The sequence below is a fragment of the Protopterus annectens genome, chromosome 5.part0 (genome assembly GCF_019279795.1).
Source record: "Protopterus annectens isolate FY-2018-M chromosome 5.part0, PAN1.0, whole genome shotgun sequence".
Classification (NCBI taxonomy): Eukaryota; Metazoa; Chordata; order Ceratodontiformes; family Protopteridae; genus Protopterus; species Protopterus annectens.
This window is the reverse complement of record NC_056735.1, coordinates 570,005,290-570,027,359: the sequence shown is the minus strand read 5'-3', so window position 1 is coordinate 570,027,359 and position 22,070 is coordinate 570,005,290. Positions and strand designations below refer to the sequence as shown.

The window sequence follows — 22,070 nt, the reverse complement described above, 5'->3', positions numbered from 1 at the left end:
TTTTCAAGTCGAAGACTCCTTCTAAATCGAAAAAGGCCTCACTTTAGTCTCCTGTTCAAGGCCCTATGCCTGAGAAACAGATGCTCAAGATGGCTGAAGATTTGATTTCTCTTATCAGGGGTTCTCAGCCTCCTCCTGACAAAAGGCCTAGACAAGAGGAAGATTCTGCTTCCTCTGAACAACTGTCTATTTCTTCGGAGTCCTCTGCAGACCAAAACTATTCCTTCTCTCCTTATGAAGATTCTGATGCTGAGGATTCTATTCCCTCAGCTTCCCCTCCAGAAGATTACTCTTTTGGGGAAACTTTACACACTATGAGGGAACATTTTCACTGGGAAGGTCAGGATTACTCTGATTCCAAGAAAAGGCTCAGAGTTTCTTTTACTCCCCCAACACAGACCACTAGCCATCCCTCCTGTTTTGGACATTGTGGATGATGTCTATTTAGAATCCAGTTTCAACCCTGACTCTCTACCTCCTGCCCCAGCCAAGCCTGACAGATACTACAGAGTACCTGATTCCCACAAATTCCTTTACAAAAGCCCAGTAGCTGACCCAGAGACTATCTCCCAGGGTCCCAAGGGGGCTAAGGATTCCATGGCTAAAAATCCAGTACCTTCTGAAAGGGATTCAAGAGCACTAGACAGATGGGGGAAAAAGGTTTACACCTCAGCCACTTTAGCTATGAGAGCACTAAACTGTCAATTTCATATGCTTAAGTATCACCAATTTCTGATCTCTCAGTTAAAACAAAAGATAACCACCCTCCCTCAACAATCTGAATTGAAAGAAGTACAGGATTTGTTGCACGCCACCGAGCAGGTGGGCAAACATACCTTACAATGTGGGTTTGATTCTTTAGAGGCCTCCTGCAGAGCAGCTGTCACTGGATCAGTTATATGTAGGCATGCCTGGTTAAAGGAACAAAGTCTGCCTGATCATGTTAAAGCAAAACTACTAGATGCTCCCTTACAGCAGGATGTTCTTTTTGGTGTTAAAGCAGAAGAAGTTTTAAAGAAAATGGAAGATAAGGCAAACTCAGTGACTTGCACCTCAGCTGGCCAAACAAAACTCTTTTGTCAGCCCCCCTGGGGGAAAACTAGCACTATTTGCAGACAACTGGCACATGGTCACAAAGGACAAATGGGTCCTAGACATAATTTTACGAGGATACAGATTTCACTTTCACACCTTGTCAATAAAAAGAGGAATGCCAAACCTGCCACAAAATCAAAGGGCAGAGGCTCAAAAACAAATTACAGCTCTCATGGCCATGAGAGCCATTCAAAGGGTACCACCTCGAGAGCAAGGCCAAGGATTTTACTCAAGACTCTTCCTAGTACCTAGAAAAGAAAATGCTTGGAGACCAATTCTGGACCTTTCAATTCTAAACACTTACAAGTTCCCAAATTCAAGATGCTAACACTACAGCAGCTACTTCCCATGTTGGGCAAGGAAGCATGGCTGGTAACGTTGGACCTCAAGGAGGCATATCTGCATGTCCCTATCAGACAAAATTGCAGAAGATACCTCAGTTTCATTGCAGGTTCAACCCATTATCAATTCTCTGCACTGCCCTTTGGCTTATCTACTGCGCCCAGAGTATTCACAAAATGCCTGGCACCAGTAATTGCATACTGCAGACAAAGAGGAATTCAAATATATCCATACCTGGACGACTGCCTCATCCAAGCAGAAAGAAAAGACATTCTCCTACAACATCTGGCTTTTGTGAAGCATCTACTAAATTGTCTGAGGTACACAGTAAACGAAAAGTCAAAACTAGTACCCTCTCAAAAAATGACATTCCTGGGTGCCAGCTTGGACACAACGGCCCAGAAAGCTTATCATACACCAGACAAGCAATTACAACTGACTCAATATTTCAAGACAATGGCAACAATGACCCAATTAACTGCAAGAAAAATTCTGCAGGCTTTGGGCTTCATGGCATCTTGCATTCTGATAATACCATTTGCAAAACTGCATATGAGGAAATTACAGTGGTACCTAAAAAGCGTATGGTCTCAACACAGCCACAGCTTGGACACAGTGATATCTCTCATTCCCTGCCTTCAACAGGAATTTCTATGGTGGGCACAGGCATGTCACCTCAACAAGGGTCAGCCTTTCACCTTGCCCCCACCCAGGCAAATTATCACAACAGATGCTTCAAGACTATGCCTGGGGGGGCACACATGGCAGGGCAATGTATTCAAGGCCTATGGACTGCAGAACAAAGAAAACTGCACATAAACCAAAAAGAGATGCTAGCTGTACAGAAAGCTCTGACAGCCTTCAAGGATCTACTACAGCCAGGACAACTTGCAATAAAGACGGACAACACCACAGTAATGTGGTACATAAACAAACAAGGGAGCACACATTCCTACCCTCTTTGCAGGCAAGCAATAATCTTATGGAACACAGCTCTGGCCTACCAAGTCCAGTTACAAGCTCAATTCCTGCCAGGACAGAAAAACACATTGGCAGACGACCTAAGCAGAAACATCAAAGATCCCCACGAGTGGAAGCTAGACCCACAAATATTTACAATGATAACTCAAAGATGGGGCCTACCAAATATAGACCTGTTTGCCAGTCCTCACAACTACCAGCTGACAAAATTTTGTACTAGGACATACCACCATCAAGCTTGGAAAGTGGACACTCTCTCCTTCAGTTGGAAAAACCTGACAGCATATGCCTTTCCTCCATTACCTCTTCTCACAAAGGTTCTTTTGAAGGTCAAAAAGGAGAAACCTCGAATGATTCTCATAGCCCCAGACTGGCCACGCCAGCACTGGTACCCGCTATTGAAGAATATGGCTCACAGCCCACCATGGATGTTGCCTCAAATACCTCATTTGCTCACGCAGCAAGACAAGCAGATTCTACACAGCCAGATCAAAACCTTAAACCTGGCTGCATGGCAAATCAATTAAGTATCCAACCTGCCCCTCTTTCACAAGCAGTACTGGATGTTATTCTAGAAGCCAAGAGGCTAAGCACCAGGAAGGCTTACTCAGACAAATGGAAAAGGTTTTCTGCTTGGAACCAAGCTAAAGGCCAAGACACAACTCAGCCTCATATGCCTCACATTCTGCAGTATTTAGCTGAGATGTTGCATAAAGGACTTTCCTTCTCCTCAATTAAAATCCATGCTTCAGCTATTTCAGTTCACTACGACACGAATCCACCGTTATTTTCAAATCCTCTCCTAAAGCAGTTCCTCAGAGGGGCAAAAAACATTAGACCACCTAGAAGAGCTCCTACACCAACATGGGACCTCAATTTTGTTCTGGAGAAACTAACGCTACCTCCCTTTGAACCAGCTTTTTCTGCAGACCTTCAGTTCCTATCTTGGAAGACTGCCCTGCTCCTGGCAATAACTTCTGCTAGGAGAGTCTCAGAATTACAGGCACTTATGGCAGTGGAACCTTTCCTCATTTTTCATCAAGACAGAGTTTCTCTACGAACTAATCCTTCCTTCATGCCTAAGGTGGTTTCCAGTGTAGCTTTAAATCAAACCATCCACCTACCCACTTTCTTCCCCAATCCACAGAACAAAGGTGAGAGACTGCTGCATTCCTTGGACATTCACAGGCAGCTTCGTTACTACTTGGATAAAACTAAGGCTTTCAGAAAAACTGACCAGCTCTTTGTTTCCTATGCTACAGCTTCTCAAGGGAGGGCCATATCCAAGCAAACCATTTCTAAATGGATAGGCCATTGCATACGATTCTGCTAATACCCATCATGGGCAACCAGTTCCTCCTACCATTAGATCCCACTCTATCAGGGCAACAGCTACCTCTACAGCCCTTCTCAGGGGGGTTCCTACCAAGGAAATTTTAGAAGCTGCAACTTGGAGTTCTGTACACTTTCTCCAAACACGATCACTTACCTCTCTATTCTAAGTCCAGGGCAGGCTTCGCCACTGCAGTTGTGCCGGGCCTCATTGCCTCTACTAACCCTCTATGATGCCTCCACCCAACCTTAGCTTTGGGACTTGACCCAAGTGTGATGACTGCAGCAGGGTAACACGATGAACATAGTACAGTTTTGTACCTACCATAAATGTAGATGTTCGAGTGTTCACCCTGCTGCAGTCCAGGTTACCCTCCCTCCAACCCCTTTGATCTACTGGCTAAATCTTTGCTACGCCTTACTGATGTATTTGCTTATAGATTAAGGGATTTTGTGTTTGTACAGTGTTCCCACCCTTTGGTACTAATTTGGATCACCTTTTTGAGGGCACCTGACATCTGGGGCAAGAAAAACTGAAGAAAATGGCGTCGGTTGCAGCATATGTACCCCTGGCGCTCTGACGTCAGGGATGAGGTGACAGCAACTGATGTCGGACCAAGACTTTGGAAATCCGGCCGACTGCGGGACCGCCTGACGACAGGATAACCCAAGTGTGATGACTGCAGCAGGGTGAACACTCAAACATCTACATTTATGGTAGGTAGAAAACTGTACTTTTCTGTCTTCTTGCGACATCATCAGCATAAGAGGAGTGTTTCACATTTGGAAACACAGGGTTGTCATACCCTGCTGATATCCATGAACATTAGGGTGTCTACAAAATATCTCGACTAACAAACTAAAACAGAGTAAAAAGGTCCCACAGATAACCAACTGGTTAAAAAACACACAAAGAAAAATCTAACAAAGCTAGACTTCTAACTGTGATGCCTTAAACCTCTTGCATCAGAAGCCTCATGGGATATATGCAAATTACCTTTAAGGATATCAGGTGATTCAGCTAAATGGCAATTCTGAATGTCCATGACTTTTTCTTTTACTTTCATTTTTAAGTCTGTTTTATTAGGATTGAGAATTAGTTGTGATTTTTATTGTGATTGATGATTTGATTGATTATTGTTTAGTTGTAATTTTATTGCAGTATTACTTTTTCAGTTAAAAAGAAAAGCTGTCAATGTAAAATTCAGCAAATATTACTTAACAGATACATTTATTTATTTGTCTTTGTTTACCGGGAAAGTCCATCTGGGTAATACCTATTTTCAGTGAAGGTCTGGGGCGAAAAGCTCTATTTGCTTACGTCACATTATACTAAGTTCCAGTTAAACAGAGTAGTTACATTTCTGTTTATATTTCTACACAAACACTAGTTATATTTATACATTCTAAGATTTTACAGTGGTGGAAGTTACTCGAGAAAGCCCACATGCAACTTAGTGGATTGTACAGGCAGCAGTTATGTATAAAATTATTTTGTCATTTCTGTGAGAGATTGAGCGTATTCTCTTAAAGGGGAGTATTTGGTGAGTATTGTGTAGTGAATACAAAGTCTTAACCCTGTGATGAGCATGTGCAGGACCAGGACTGGTTAAGATCTTTAAGCAGTGGTTTAAAACTACTGAGTTTGTCAGAGTTTTTTTATTTGAGTGGGGATACTACTATGGAGTTTAGCAACTTATTAGTAGAGCGAGTCTCCCACAACATTGTTTGACTTATTTGTAAGTAATAAGAATTTGCTACTCGGACGGAGGTCCCTTGCTGGACAGTAGGGCAGTAATAATTTTTATAGTGCAGGGCATGTTTTGGATAATGAATGAGTTTGTGTGCTGTAAGTTAGTTGTGAGTATGTTAGGTAGGTGTGCAGTTCAAGCCAGTTTAATTGCTTTAATCTATGACAATGGTGGGTCCTATGAGGGAAATTGGTGGCAAATCTAACTATTTTATTTAGCAGGAGGCGTTTCTGTGGAAATTCATCCTATCAAGAAACCAGCTCTTTATTTTATTGTGAAGCACCACCTTCAAATGATTATAATACACTAGTGCACGGGGGTGTGTGGTGGTTTTGACCACAAAGAAACAATATTTTGGAGAGTTTAGTGCTGCTCAGGGAACGAACTTTGGTCTGAGTAATTGTCAAATATTTTGTTATATCTCAAAGATCATTACTCACAATTCTTAGCTAGTAGAAGTTACTCACATAGTTTATTTTATATAAATGTCTCTTTGCCCATGTTTTAAGCGATAATTCAGTAAAGGTGTTTGCAACCACAGCAGGCTGGTAATTTGGCCTGAGGAACCAGCTTGGCCACAGCAGAGTCCCTCACCTGCATCTGAGGCACTCTTCTTTTTCTGTGTGTGGCAAGTAACAGCCACTATGCACTGGGGATTAGTGATGTCCTCTGCAGTTATTGATTTCCCCTTAGTGGAAAGGGAAAACCTCTTTTGTTGGTGTTGCAAGAAGCGGCAAGGAAAATTTCCTTGCTTAACCAGAATTTTTTGCCCATCTGTGAGGAAGCTATTGTTGCCATTAAAAATGTATTTGACTTAATTTTCATGTCAAATAGAAACGGAAAACTAACTGTCACTGGACGGGAATAGTTTAAGTCCAGCTCAGAGTCTTGCACAGGCAATCTTTCTTATCAGGTGGTTTCTGGTAAAAGAAAAAGTGATTCCTCTTTTCCTGACGAGATTCCAGAAATTAAATCCAGAGTGGATGTAATGGAAACGATGCAGATTTTTATTCCTCAGAATTCTGATTGTCAGTGAAGAGCATGTTGCCTGAATCTCCCTATCAATGATAGATGGTCTTTCTCTGAGACTATTTCCAGAATGTGCAAGTGTATTCAGTGGGAGAACACACAGGTTTCGCAGTCCCCCAGAAAATGCTATCAGCTGTTGCAGAAGTAATTTCCATAACCTTTACCAATTTCTCCAGTTCTATCAGCTCTGGAGGAGGTATGTGTCACTGCCTGCAATTTTCCTAATGTACTGTATATAGTTGCTCAATCTTTTAAGTGTTTATACACTCCAACTAAACACACCATAGCAGCTATAGCTTTAGTTTATCTAGCTGCTGCCAGACATTTTAATTCTAATCCTTCCCCTTTTGACAAGGGTAGTAAAGCAGTTTTTAAGTTTGGGGAAAAGTGTTTGTTTCTGCAACTTTAAGTTTTATAATTTTGAGTTGTCACACTTGTATATTAAAGTTTATTGTGACAACTGAAAATATGAGGAATGTTTTATCTGCAGTTCCTCCCCGCGAGGAAAAATCTGCTTTGTCTGGTTTGGTTTCTTTTGTTTTTCAAGTAACTAGTCATTTCTAGAACTAGAACTTCTCTAAAGCAAATTTTACACTCCTCAAAACTGAGGTGGAATCCTTCAAAGCCCCCGGGCCTGTGGAAAATACGGCCCAGACCACAAAATCCTTTATAAACGCATTCTATGAACACCTTCAGGAATGCATGGATCATACGATCCCAAATAAAACCAAGACCCAATCCTCCAAAGGCAGACGTCCTGTCTGGTGGACCCCAGCCATAAACAAACTATACAATAGAAGGAGGAAGCTACTAAATGATAAAGCAAAATCCCAAAAAGGGAAGGCATCACTGATCAGTATTAGCAAAAAACTACGGGCACACATAAAATTGTCTAAGGCCAGCTTTGAGAGAAAAATTGCACAGGACACTAAGGATAATCACAAGGCTTTCTTTAGTTATGTTAGGAACCTGGGTGGTAATTCCCAGATATGCTCAGAATTAGTCCAAAATGACAAAAATACACGAACCCACAGACATTGCCAACATCCTAGCTGACAGGTTCAGCGCAAACTTCTCCCTCCCCACCAAAAGGGCAAATATCTATCCCAGCAGAGTGCTGCCCCTGACATCTCAGATGCTCAGGTAAGAGCCGCCTCTCCAAAGCAAAAACACAGCATCAATGGGACCAGATGGTGTCCTGGGCTGCGACCTACATGAACTCAAAGAAGAGCTAAACCCAAACATAAAACTACTGTTCAATCTCAGCCTTACTACAGGATATGTGCCCAAAGAGTGGCGTACAGCAACAGTGGTCCCTCTCCATAAAGGTGGTGCCTCAACGGATCCTGGAAACTATCGCCCCATAAGCCTGACTAGCTTGGTCTGCAAAGCTATGGAAAGGATCATCATGGACCTCATAAATAAAGATATTGGGGACCTACAAACACTGGATCCTACCCAGTTCGGCTTTGTTAAGGGCAGATCCTGCCTCATAAACCTGGTTGATTTCTTTGAAACAGTCACCAAGGCCATTGACGAGGGAAGGTGGTCCACACAGCCTACCTGGACCTCGCAAAAGCCTTCGATACAATACCCCACTCGGGCATTATAGATAAGCTCACCAGCTTAAATATAAACCCCTATGTCACTAGATGGATTGCAAACTGGCTCAAGGACAGAACCCACATGGTTAGAATTGCTGGAGCCATGTCAGACTCCAAACCAGTTACATGTGGTGTCCCACAAGGCTCAGTCCTGGGACCTCTCTTGTTCGGTATATATTTCTCGGAGGTACAGGCCAACACGGAAGGACTGTGGCTGATCAAGTTCGCAGATGACTGCAAACTGGGTGCCATAATCGACTCTCCAGCCGACACAACCATCCTCCAAAAGGGCCTCATAGAAACAGACAACTGGTGCCAGTGCCATGGCCTCAAGCTAAATGCCAAAAAGTGTATAGTCATCCCCTTTGGCCAAAACAAAGTGCCCACAAATTACCACATAGGTGGAAATCCATTAAGTACAGAAGAAGTAATTAGGGACCTGGGGACCCAAGTTGATAGCAATCTCTCATTTGGCAACCACGTGGCCAAAGTGGTTAGAAAAACATTTTATATAGCCCACCTAATCATGAAGGGATTCACATCTAGATCAGGGGAGGTCATCGTGCCTCTTTACTCATCCCTCATCAGGCCCATAATTGAGTACAATGCCCCTTTGGGATGTACCTTACCAGACACCTGCAGCAACTGGAAAGACCCCAAAAGTACCTCACCAAGAGGATCAAAGGGCTCAAACAGATGCCATATGCTGCCGGTTAAAGAAACTCCAGCTCTACTCAGTGGCATACCGCCTGTTCAGAGGTGATCTGTGCCTGACGATAAAGCCATGTCCAACCCGAATTAATGGACATGCTGCACCTCAGAAAATCCAAATCCCATCGAGCTACACGCCGAGAGACTTGAACCTCAGCACTGAAATAAATAGGACATGCTGGAGGGACAGATTCATAACCCAGAGGCTCCCTTCACTCTGGAATAAAATCCCAGTCCAGGTTAGGCAGAGTCCCTCATTGACTCTCTTCAAGAGGAATCTTGATGAGTGGATGGGAGATCGTAGGTTTACCCCGGGTATCACTTCTGTGTCACTGTTAGATAGAGGCACAGTATACTAACCTCGAAAAAGGGCATAGCAAAATTAATTTAAAATGGGTGGCGAAAGCCAAACACATTCTGGCTAGGCTTATAAATGCCCTAGGGCAGATAGCCTAGTATGAACCTATGAACCTATTTAAAGTATGTTTATGACTGTAGATTCTACATCCAGTGAGTTTGCCACTGGTATTGTGTTGAGGAAGTTTGCCTGGCTTTATTCTCATAGGTTCAGTTCAGAAGTGTGTACTAGGCTAATGGCCCTGGAACCTTTACAAGCCTAGCCTATAGAAGTGCCCTGGCATCATGCCGCCCGACATTAGTTCCCAGTGCCTCTATCAAGTAGAGTCACTGGAGTGATCCCCGGGGTGAACTTTCTATTTCCCTTCCACTCTATCAAGATTTCTTTTGAGGGGCAGCGAGGTGCTCTGCTTGACATTTATGGGAAGGCTATTCTAGAGCATGAGCAGTCTCTGGGTGACGAACCTGTCCCTCCAGCATGTTCTGTTGATTGTGGTAATGAGGTTGAGGTCTCTGGAGTGTGTGGTGCAGAGGGATTCGGATTTCTTTAGATGTAGCATTTCTAACAGAGCTGGATCAGACATGGCTTTGTAAGTTGAGCAGAGATCGCCTCTAAGTAGGCAATATGAGACAATAGCCGGAGTCTTTTGAGTCTGTCTGTGTAGGACATGTGTTTAATGCCTAGGATCCTCTTCGTGAGGTACTTCTTTGGCCTCTCCAGCTGTTGCAGGTGTCTATTGAGGTACATGCCAAATGGGGCATTATACTCAATGATTGGTCTAATGACGGAAGAGTAGAGAGAGACGATGACCTCTTTCGCCATGGATGCAAAAACCTTGGTAATGAGATGTGCCACATAGAAGGCATTTCTGACCACAGTGGCAATGTGGTAGTCGAAGGAGAGGTTGCTGTCAACCTGCATCCCCAGATCTCTTATAACTCCTTCAGTGTTCAGTGGGCTCCCATCGATGTGGTAATTAGTGGGAACTGAGTTTTTACTAAAGGGGATGACGGCACATTTTTTTTTGGCGTTAAGCTTAAGGTCATGGTTTTGACACCAGTCATTGTTCTCAGTGAGGCCTTTCTGTAGGATGTCAGCTTCACTTGGGGAGTTAATAATGGCTCTTAGCTTGAATTAGTCTGCGAACTTGGTCAGCCAGAGTCTTGTGTTGGTCTGGACTTCTGAGAAGTAGAGTTTGACTTGGCGTCCGCTACTTTTACACTGTGGGTTCTATCTGTGAGCCAATTTGCAACCCACCTAGTGATATAGTGATTGATGCCTAGTTTGAGTTTATCAATTATTCAGAACCTCCTAGGGGATATAAAAATGAGCTTTTACATTCACCTCTGGATAGAGATTTTGGTCCCACTGCTGCAAAGGTTATCAAAAATGTGATGAGAGGGTAAAGCTGATATACAGGGAATCTCAGTATTTTTTTTATCCCTCCGTCTCTAAATTTTCCAGAGGTTATATTGCTCCCTTGTCCAACTGCTGCAAGAAACAAAACAAAACTGTCTCAGCAATATGCTGGTAAGCAGACATAAAAAAACAATGGTGGGGAGGTTCCCTGTAGAAAGAAGGAATCCTTCAAAACAAAGTACAGTGGAAAAAAAAGTCAGAATGAGTATGTAAAGGGACTTGTCCCTACTCCCACCCTGGCAATCTCTTATCCCTTCCAGAAAATCAGATTCTTAATTTCAGTTTTTTTTCGCAACAGGTTGTTTCAGACAAATGGGTTCAGAGACTCACTCAATTGGAAGAGATCCCTTCTTTGCAGGGACTTTTTCCAATTTCCAGACCAAACCCCCTCTGTTCCCTCCTGTCCTACAGGACATGCTTTATCAGGAGGGGGTAATATAAATAGTTCATTTTTCCCAGCGAGGAAGAGGTTTTTATTCAAGAACATTTCTGAAGCCAAAAAAGAAAATGCCTGGAGATCAGTTATGGACCTTTTTCTTAAAACCAGTTTGTGATAGTGCCCAAGTTCAAGATTCTTCCCATTTTAGATTTTTTGGTAACCTTAGATTTAAAAAAATGCTTAGTACATTCCTATCCATTAAGACTTCAGATGTCTTTTAAGGTTTTATGTATCTGGATCACGTTATCAGTTCTCTGCCTTAACCTTTGGGTTATCCACTGCTCCAAGAGTCCATATTTAGATGTCCTGCTTATCTGTGCAGGCAGGGATTCCAAGAGGATCTCAGTACAAAGAGCTTTTCATCCACAGGAAACAAATAAATCTACATTTAGATTTATTCCAGGGTTTTTCCCCTGATCTATCTGGTTTTACACGTACAGCCACTGTGGATTAGGATTGTTGGGGTTTCATTAATGATTCTGAGTCTCCTGGCATCTGTGATTCTCATGGTACCCCGTTCAAGACTCCACATGAGAAAAATACAGTGGTATCTGAAGTCTGTTTGGTCCCGGCACCAACACCCATTATCTTTTCAGATTCCAATTCTGAGATGTGTGAGGAGGGAAATCACTTGGTGGAGACATCATATGGGACAAAAAATAAAATGTAAAGGAGGGCAACAAAGACAGACACAACCACATAAATGTAAAGAACTCAACTCTATAAATCACCTTTGGTCTCCAGCATCACTTCATGTTAGGGACACTACCATGATGATGTGGTACATAAAAGAAAAAGGGAGAACCAGGTCTTACCTCCTGTGCAGACTAGACATGCTGTCATGGGATATAACTTTACAGCAGAATCTCTCTTCCTACTTCCTATATTGTCAGAGCAAACTGTGTAGCACACAAGCTGGGCAGAACAAAGGCAGACCTTCACAAATTGGAACAAGATCTGGTCCATCTGTGGGGAGTTCTAAATGAACAATCAGCTGGCAAAATTTGTTGCAAGACTTCATGCAAGAAGGCATGGAAGACAGATGCATTTTCCTTTCCTTGGACAGGAATATTCCTGTATGTTTTCTACCCTTTCTGATATTCAAGGTAATTCTGAAGATTCAGAAGGAATCCCCCAAGATCATTGCGACTCCCTTCTGACCCAGATAAGTGTTTATCCCTTCTTCTTCAATTACCCAGGGACAGTTAGCAACTTGTTTACTGAGGATTTGCAGGAGGTACTAATGGGGGCAAGAAAGCCCTCTACTAGAAAATCCTATATTAGCAAAAGGAAAATGTTTGGTGCTAAAAACATAACCTGAACCCATTCAGAGTAGTGTTTCACTTGTTTTACAATATTTGTGTGAGTTGCTTAATATTTGCCCGTCTTGCTCCTCCATCAAGGTTCGTTTGTTTGCCATTTCAGAATGTCTGACCTCCAAGAAAAACAGTGGCTCCTCCTTGGGACATTAATTTTGTGTTAGAAAAGCGCAAACTTGCTCCATTTGAACCCAGGTCATCATGGCTGACTTGAGGTTCTTAAAATGGATCTGTTGTTGTACTATCATAAGCACATTGTTTTAAAGCCCTAATGTTGCACCTTTTTCTTGTTTTTCATTTTGTTTTTACCTCCTCTAGAATTGTGCTGAGACATTAGAATGTACTGATTATTTTAATGAATGCTAATGCAAACCCTGTTGTAATATCTTTCTAAGTTTATCATAGCAAAGTTTGTAACTATCCCTGATGTTGCATCTTTAATAGGTTGATACTAGGCTATCTGCCCTAGGGCATTTATTCTTAGATTAGTTGACTGTGCCTCTGTATAGTAGATCACAGAAGATAGCCCATTTAAGGTTAGTTTACTGTGCCTCTGTCTAGCAGTGACACAGAAGAGATCATCTCCCATCTAAACGTCAAGATTCTTCTTGAAGAGGGTCATTGAGAGGCTCTGTCTGACATGGACTGGGATTTGTTCCCAGAGTGAGGGAGCCTCTGGGATATGAATCTGTCCCAACATATTCTATTTATTTCTGTGCTGAGTGTAGTTCTGATGGATTTGGATTTCTTGAAGTGGAGCATGTCCATTAATTCTGGGTTGGACATGGCTTTATACGTCAGGCACAGATCGCCTCTGAGTAGGCGGTAAGCAACTGAGTAGAGCTGGAGTTTTTAGCCTAACTGCGTAGGGCATCTGTTTGAGTCCCTTGATCCTCTTGGTGAGGTACTTTTGGGGTCTTTCTAGTTGTAGCAGGTGTCTGGTAAGGTACATCCCAAATGGGGCATTGTATTCAATTATGGGCCTGATGAGTAGAGGGGCACAATGACCTCTCTTGATCTAGATGTGAACCCCTTCGTGATAAGGTGGGCTATATAGAATGTCTTTCTAACCACTTTGGCAATGTGATTGTCAAAGGAGAGATTGCAATCTACTTGGGTCCCCAAATCCCTAATTACTTCTTCCGTACTTAATGGATTACCACCTGTTTGGTAATTTGTGGGCACTTTGTTTTTCCCAAAGGGGATAACTATGCACTTTTTGGCATTTAGCTTTAGGCCATAGCTGTGGCACCAGTTATCCGTCTCTGTGAGTCCTTTTTGGAGGCTGCTTGTGTCAGCCGGTGAGTCGATTATGGCCCCCAGTTTGCAGTCATCTGCAAACTTTGTCAGCCATAGTCCTCCTGTGTTAGCCTGTACCTCAGAGAAATGTATATCGAACAAGAGAGGTCCCAGGACTGAGCCTTGTGGGACGCCACTTTGGCACCTGCAATTCTGTCCATGTGGGTTCTATCCCTAAGCCCATTTGCAATCCATCTTGTGACATAGGGGTTGATATTTAAGCTGGTGAGCTTATTTATGATGCCCAAGTGGGGTATTGTGTCAAAGGCTTTTCAAGGTCAAGGTAGGCTGTGTGGACTACCTTCCCTTCGTCTCTGGCCTTGGTGACTGTTTCAAAGAAATTGACCAGGTTCAAGAGGCAAGATCTGCCCTTAAAGCCGAATTGGGTAGGATCCATTGTTTGGAGGTTCCCAATGTCTTTGTTTGAGTTCCAGGATGATGCGCTCCGTAGCTTTGCAGACCAGGCTAGTTATGCTTATAGGGCGATAGTTTCCGGGGTCCGTTGTGGCACCACCTTTATGGAGTGGGACCATTGTTGCTGTACGCCATTCTTTGGGTACATATCCTGTTGTAAGGCTGAGACTGAACAGTGATTTTAAGTGAGGGTTCAGTTCGCTCATGTAAAACGCAGCCTGGGACACCGTCCGGTCCCATTAATGCTGTGTTTTTTGCTTTGGAGAGGGCAGCTCTCACCTATGCATCTGTGATATCAGGGAGGCTACACTCTGTTGGGATAGTCATTTGCTCATTTGGGGGGGGGGGGAGTTTGCACTGAACCTGTCTGCCAGGATGTTGGCAATGTCTGTGGGTTCAGTGTATTTTTTGTCATTTTGCACTAACTCAGAGCATATCTGAGAGTTTCCACCCAGGTTTCTGACATAACTAAAGAAAGCCTTGTGATTATCTTTAGCGTCTTGTGCAATTTTTCTTTCGAAGCTAGCCTTAGATGATTTTATGAGGGATCGTAGTTTCTTGCTAGTACTGATCAGAGTTGCCTTCCCTTTCAGGGATTCTGCTCTATCATGTAGTAGCTTCCTCCTTCTGTTGTCCAGCTTATTTATGGCTGGGGTCCACCAGACAGGTCTCCTGCCTTTGGAGGAGTGTGTCTTGGTTTTATTTGGGATAGCATGATCCATGCATTCCTGTAGGTATCCATAGAATGTGTTTGTAAAGGATTCTGCGGTTTGGTCCGTATTTTCCACTGGCCCTGGGGCTTTAAAGGATTCCACCTCAGTTTTGAGAAGTGGGAAGTTTGCTTTTGAGAAGTTTTTGACCGTGGTTTCCTTTGCTGGGGGTGGGGACAGGATATGGATGTCCATAGTGATTAATTTATGGTCAGATCTTACCAATGAGGTGTATACCTCTGGTATGGAACAGAGTCCCCATGTTGGTGATGATCAGGTCCAATATGTTTTCCCCTCTTGTGGGAGTGGTGACCAGTTGTTCCATAGCATTTGAGTTTATAAATTCTAGGAACCATTGGGCTAGGGTGTTGGGGCTTGAGTAGTGCTCCTAGTCTATGTTTGGGTAGAAAGTCACCCAATATAATGGTGTTTGGAGAGACCTTTATATTCTCCATTGTCTTCAGGAAAGCCGGGTGGGGTTCCTGAGTTTGGGAGGGTGGTCTGTAGCAGGCTACAAACTGGAAGGCAGTTTTGCCCACTGTTAGTTGCACATGGATGGTCTCAGATGCTTCGTGCAGTGCCACTAGCCTGGAGGTATGGGTATCTTTGAGGAATATGGATACTCCCCCTCTTGTGGTTCGGGCCGAGTTTTGGGGCCGAAAAGCATGGTATGAGGTATAGCCTGGTAGTGCTGGGGTGATCTCTGGAGCCTTGAACCAGGTTTCTGTTACTGCACAGATATCGACATTCTCCATACTGAGGAGAGCCTCGAGTGCGTGCATCTTGAGGTTTAGACTTCTGGCGTTGAGCAGCATTACCCTTAGTTTCTTTTTCCTTGTGTTGTCTAAGGAGGTGGGTTTGTCTTTTGAGCCTTGCCTAAAAAAGGCACTATGGGGGTGGCAAGAGCCTTGGCCAGTATTCGAAAACCCAGGGTGACAGGTGCAAGCCATCCCTAGCGAAGCAACGTGGCTTGTCAAGCATGTCATCCCAGGCTGACAAACACTGGATCCCCTTTGAGTGACACCAATACTTTAGCCAATTGTTGAAATTGATAATTTTGTCTTTATACTGTGGTATCATTCTTGGTGAGGGTAAGATGCTACTCAAGGTCAGGGTCATACCGGCCTGGGCCATATGATCAGAGAGCTCCTCTGTCTCTTTTCATGTAATCTAGGGAGGTACGTCTCAGGTCATTCACACCATCATGGACAATGACGGAGTCATATTTGTACTTGCTTGGGAGGGACTTGAGTGCTTGTGTTATGTGATGGATCCTGGCACCCAACAGACAGCTTACAGTGACCTTCTCCTTGTTCAGCCTGGTGAGAGGGACGTCAGTGTGTCTGTCAATAGGGTCACCTATTACAAGTGTATTAGGTGTGTTGTTTAGCCTTAAGGGCTGTGACTGTGTGGCACACTGTCTTTGTGAACTATGTGATGCATGGGTATTGTTGTGGGGTAGCAGTTGCTTGGATGTCTGCTTTGGAGGTCTCCGTTGCTTGCGCAGATTTTTATTTAGAGCCTCCAAGTATGTTTTTGTGTGTTTGGTTTGCTGTTGCGATAGGTCTATGCGAGACTGGATTTGTAGTGTGTGCGATTACCTTCTCCTCCAGACTGACCGTGCCAGTACTATGTTGAGAGAGCTCAGCCTCCAGTTTGGTTATATAGTTGCAACTCTCACATATATTTGAGCTTGTTGGGAAGAGGAGAGGGTGGTCTGTGTACATAAGGCAGTTGTAACATTGCCTCAAGATTCCCATATTCACCAGCTGGACTGGAGATTAAACCTGAAACTGACTTTTGGACATGCCAGAATAGTATAAGGAATTACTTTTTGACTTGATCAAAAAGGAACAATAGGGAGCCAAGTACTTAAAGGGAGTATAAGAGGGTGTAGTGCTTTAGTTTATTAGTGCTTACTTATAAGACACTTATCCTATCTACTGCTGGGTTTTAGAAGGAAAATAGAGTACTTACTTTGAGATTTGGAACAGTTCTAAGGGAAAAAGTGAAGAGCAGACTTTGTGGAGCCGGGAATAGTTTACACCTGATTAAGCGGTGCTGCGCTATGCGCAAAAACGCGCAAAAGAGGGTTTTAAGACAGGGGGATCAAGGAGTTTGGAATTGACCCAAAATGGCCAATAAAACTACAGTTTCTAGGCAGTAACCACTCCCACAGGGGCAGGCAGGCTGTTCAGTGTTTACCACTGCCATTGATTAACACAGAGACTTCCCTTTAGCCCAAACAAGCCTCCAAGAAACTTACAAACAGTTCAGAACAGCAAATCTGTAACTGAACTTTTTTTTAAATTTCAGAAAGTGGGAGAAAAGCAAGATTTTTTTGTTTTGTTTAAAGATAGCAGAGATACACAAGTAGCAACAAGTTAGAACAGTGCAATAAATGAGTGCTAGGCCAGAGACAGGTAAAATGCAAGTTTTAAGAAAAAAACTATTTTAAAATAAGTGCAACACAGGAAATGCAGTAAACAGGCTACTAGATGTGTTCTAAATACTAATACAGATATCAAGTTTAGCAAGCTGGAAAATGCCAAAAAGTAGGCGGCAATGCAGAAATCTTAACAAATAATCTGAAGAAAAATACTTAAAATCTCAAAAGTGGCTGCTTTCTTCTCTCAGCGTTTTCTCCTGTTGGTGGGTGCTTCACCAACAGCCAACAAGTCAGCTTTGGAATTATGCTGAGATGTTAGGAGTTTGGTAGAGGCTGTGAGAATGTTGCACAATGCATTTGTGTACCTCTGGTACAGGGGGCTTGTCATAATGTAGCATTGGTACTAAATACTAGTCAGGGTGTGCATGTACCTCTGTGCCTGGCTACCTTGCTGTGGTACAGGGACTTATCATGTAACATTGGTACTAAATGCCAGTCTGTGTGTGTATCCTGGGCCTGGCACTTCAAGTTTTTTAATGGTCTGAATGTAGTAACGCTATACAGTGATCGTTAAATGGTGCTAAGTGAGCTTGACAGGGAAAGAGGGTGACTGGTAAGGGCCCCCAACTTGAAACTTGCTGGGGGGCCCCAAAATGCAAACACCAGCCGTGTTTTTCTCAACTTTATAAGTCATGTGTAACACAGCTGTCTTTGTGGCTCTTCTATTTGTGTAGTTTCTATTTGTTAGGTAACTTCCTGTCCTCCTCTTGGGTATACCTATTTATTTTCAGTACACACACACACACACACACACACACACACACACACACACACACACACACACACACACACACACACATCTAGATAGCCATTCCTCTGATGTTTCTTCACGTTTTTCTTGAATTTTTTTTCTTTTTCTCTCAGAATTTTCTATATGTGGATTATTGGCATTTTCAGATTAGGGTGGTTTGAGTTTTTTCATTAACATTATCATTTTTGCTATAGGATCAACATGGCTGTTCTCTGCTTTTCTAATTACGTTGATCATGAAGTTTCTCTGCAAGGCCAAGCTGCTAATAGCAGAAGTCACCCTATTAACCTTGTCTGCATTAGCAGGCCTGTTCCCCCTTTCTAGTGTCTCATTCATCGATGATGCTCCCTAAGGGGCGGCATGGTCCAAAGAGGGGAGTTGGCATCTCATGTGCATTAATGAGTGCAGGGAGGGGGCGTGGAATGTGGATAGGTGATATGCAAAAAATAAATAAGTAAAAGGCTAGAATATGGACAGCAAAAACCGTATAACATCCTCAAGTTCCTTGCTGCCCTGTAGTAAATTCAAGCATTGGTTTGGGGGAAGAATTGCAGTTCTGGTAGACCCCAGCATAGGACGTGGAACACTGGGACGGCTGTCAGGATGATAGTAAAGTGGGATGGAAAAAAATGTCATAATATTTTTGACTTATTTTATAAGTTTCGTGCTTCTTTTTTGGGGTCATGTCAGCCATGTATGTTGATGTGCATAACTGGAAAAAGTGAGGGAGTAGAATTTCTGGATAAAAAGTTTTTTTTTTCTTTTCTTTTCACTCATACCTGAGTGTTACTACAAATATAGCAAGCACTGTACTTTGACCAGCTCCAGCAAAAAATCGGAGTTGCAGAGAGATTTTTTGTATGCAATGAACATGCACACGCGCACGCACACATACATACACACATACATACACACATACATACACACATACATACACACATACATACACACATACATACACACACACACACACACACACACACACATACACACATACACACATACACACATACACACATACACACACACAAACGAAAGAGTTTTAAATGTCTGTTTATTGTAGATCGGGAGTTGCACATGAATAGTTCAGACTAAATGTGTGCATTTATATTCTTGCTTGCTTAATGTTCTCATTTTCTTTTGCAGATTTTGGACGCACCACGATGAACGCTTTTTATATATGTTAATGGATTATGTACCTGGAGGAGAACTTTTTAGTTACTTGAGAAATATGGGACGTTTTAATAATGGCACAGGACTTTTTTACTCTGCTGAGATTGTTTGTGCAATAGAATATCTACACTCCAAAGAAATAGTTTACAGAGATTTAAAGCCAGAAAACATACTGCTTGACAGAGCAGGGCATATCAAGCTTACGGACTTCGGCTTTGCTAAAAAATTAGTGGATAGGTAAGGCATTATTTTGCATTACTTATTTAAATAAAACATGTATAGTAACATAAACAGCAGACATTCTTCAGGCATTGCTGAATGCTTCTTGGAATCTGAGAAGAACAGTTATGCTGGAAGGTAAAAAATGCCCACACACACACACACACACACACACACACACACACACACACACACACACACACACACACACACACACACACACACACACACACACTGTTGTTGACTGTCAGTATTCGCAGAGTATATGACAGTTTTTTTCTTAATTTAACTACTCAGTTTATTCTCATACTAGCATCAATGTGAAGAAGGAAACTGTATTTTTATTTTGTTTTCGCTGTTTGAAATGTTGCTTTGTCAACCACCTTCCACATGTTTCTTGGAATAGTGAGTCTTGGTATTATTTCTCAAGACTGTGCTGTCATGTTTTATTAATTTCCCAACATGCTTATTTTGACATTGACTGTTTTGTGTAAAGCAGAGCAGCAAAAGGCCACATTTCTTTTCTTTCACAGAGCTCGAGTACTGATCGACTTGAACTTCAAAGCTATATACCCCCCCCCCCGCGCTTTACTGGAGGAGATATTTTTAACAGTTACATTCTCTGCATTTAGTTTGCTGTATTTAAAAAAGGTCTGTGTAGAGGGATAGTCAGTACTGACAGCATTTTTCTGTATGTAGACAGCAGTCTGCTGTTGTGAATTCATTTATTGATTGAGCAGTTTTTCAGTTGTAATTAAGCAACAATGAATGACAGAAGATGGTGAGCCCTCTCACATTCAGAAAACCTAGATGTTTTTTCTTCTGATTGTCAGGGTCTTTAATGAGATTTCTTGGTTCTAACAAGAAAAATATATAATTGTAGCAGTGTTGGTGATGAGGCAAGGAGCTCGTAGAGAAATAATAGTTGTTAGCTGAATGTGTAACATGCAGACCGGAGGGCATTTTAACTGCATCTTACAAAACTGGTGTACATACCGAGTAGGGGATAAGTATACAGCAATAGAAACCCTGTGACTGAGATACGGTTTTCTTTTTTGTTAGAATTCTGTTTATTTAAAAAAGCAAACAACACGGAAGTATGTTTTTAAATAATACAATACAGTGTAAAAGGTGGCTGTAATGAAATGTTAAGTAGTAAATTAGTGCAAACACTTCAGCAGAAATAGTCAGGTAGATGGCCAGCAAACATGCAAAATAATTACAGCTATGACAGAATATTGAATTACTCGAGTTAGACCAAGCTAAGGTAGCAAGTCTTCATAAGGAATCGAAGACAAACGAATAAAAATGCTTTGTGTCACAGAGCATTTTTTTTTAATTTGAAATAGAGTTTCTGAGCATGTATGCACTGTCAGTGTTCTAAACTTAATAGAAATGTTGTAAGCATTCAGGTAGTTTAATATGATGGAATAAAATTTAGACACAGAGAGCTGTTTTAGGTAAGTCCATTGAATTAAAATGTAAATTTAACTACGTCCGTAAAAGCCAGACTTCACATAAAATTATCTTTGTCTTGTCTGGGTCATCATACTGAATTGCCTGCTTTCATGTTAGATTTTCCTTAATATTTAAGGATTTAAATGATTTTGTTGATGTGAGACCGTAAAGGAAAAACGAATATTTGAATCCAACCTTGATTGTGATTTCCACATGCATGACGGAATGGAACAGAATTAATTTAAAATTAGTTCTCTTAATTGCTGTAAAATGAGGGCTACAGGAAATGCATCCATCCGCAACTCCTTTTTTCCATTTTTGCACACAGGGTTGGAGTATCACTTTAACGGAAACAATCATCTAATGTCAGTGTTCACACCACCAGGTTACTAGCCCTGCCACGGTTATTCTTTTACACCACACATACATGTATATGCATACTCACAGTTGTGATGTTCATAGGTTCATAGATTAGTACTAAGCTTAACTGCCTTTGTGGACCATTTTAAGTCTAGCCAGTTACCCCATGTAAGAATTAAACCCTGCACCTTTGGTTTATAAGGCAAACGCCTTAACCTTTATGCCTACCTCCCCACCCCATGTTCTTCGTGTTTTACTGTTGCAGTCATTACATTTGGGTTATCTGCCTGCAGGTAGCCCTCAGCCAGCCTGAATATCAGTCTTGGATTCCTGCGTCGGATGCTGTCTCTTCTTCCATGACGTCTGATCGTCAGGGGTATAAAACATTCAGCCGACGCCATTACATTGGTCTTCCTTGCCGTGCGGTGCCCGAAGCAGTAGTAGTTCTCACATGCCAGTCGGCCTACTCCTGAAATTTTCGTTTTCGAGTTTCAGAACCCAAGTCTTCTAAAAAGCTAAGTACCCCGTTGGGGATCCTTTTTCTTGCTCTTAACCGATGTCAGTATAAGTTAACAATTGTATTACCTGTGGAAAGCAAATGCCTCATAAAGATTTTCATTAGTACTGCATTCCTTGCTTAGGCCCAGACCACGACGTCCCTCACTGTCGGTTTTGTGCCTTATTCAACCCCCAAACTATTCGTCGTCAGTCTATTTTTGCAGCAAATTATTTTGGTACTCAGTATAACTATCCAGAAATGGCTTTGGTAAGCCATCCGACTACCGATATTCTGAAAAAACGTAAGGATAAAGACAGAGACAGACCGCACAGGTCGAAAACTGCTGACAACGCTTCCG

The 22,070-nt window shown here is 42.4% G+C and overlaps 1 protein-coding gene across 2 annotated transcripts in view; it reads left to right on the top strand.

The window, feature by feature from the left end:
• Positions 1-22,070, top strand: part of PRKX (protein kinase X-linked) — a 1,617,443-nt gene that overhangs the window by 507,531 nt on the left and 1,087,842 nt on the right. For both annotated transcript variants that reach the window (XM_044072450.1, XM_044072451.1), the window contains exon 3: positions 19,150-19,413. In XM_044072450.1, coding sequence (XP_043928385.1) covers positions 19,150-19,413 — 264 coding nt within the window. The remainder of the gene's footprint in view (positions 1-19,149; positions 19,414-22,070) is intronic.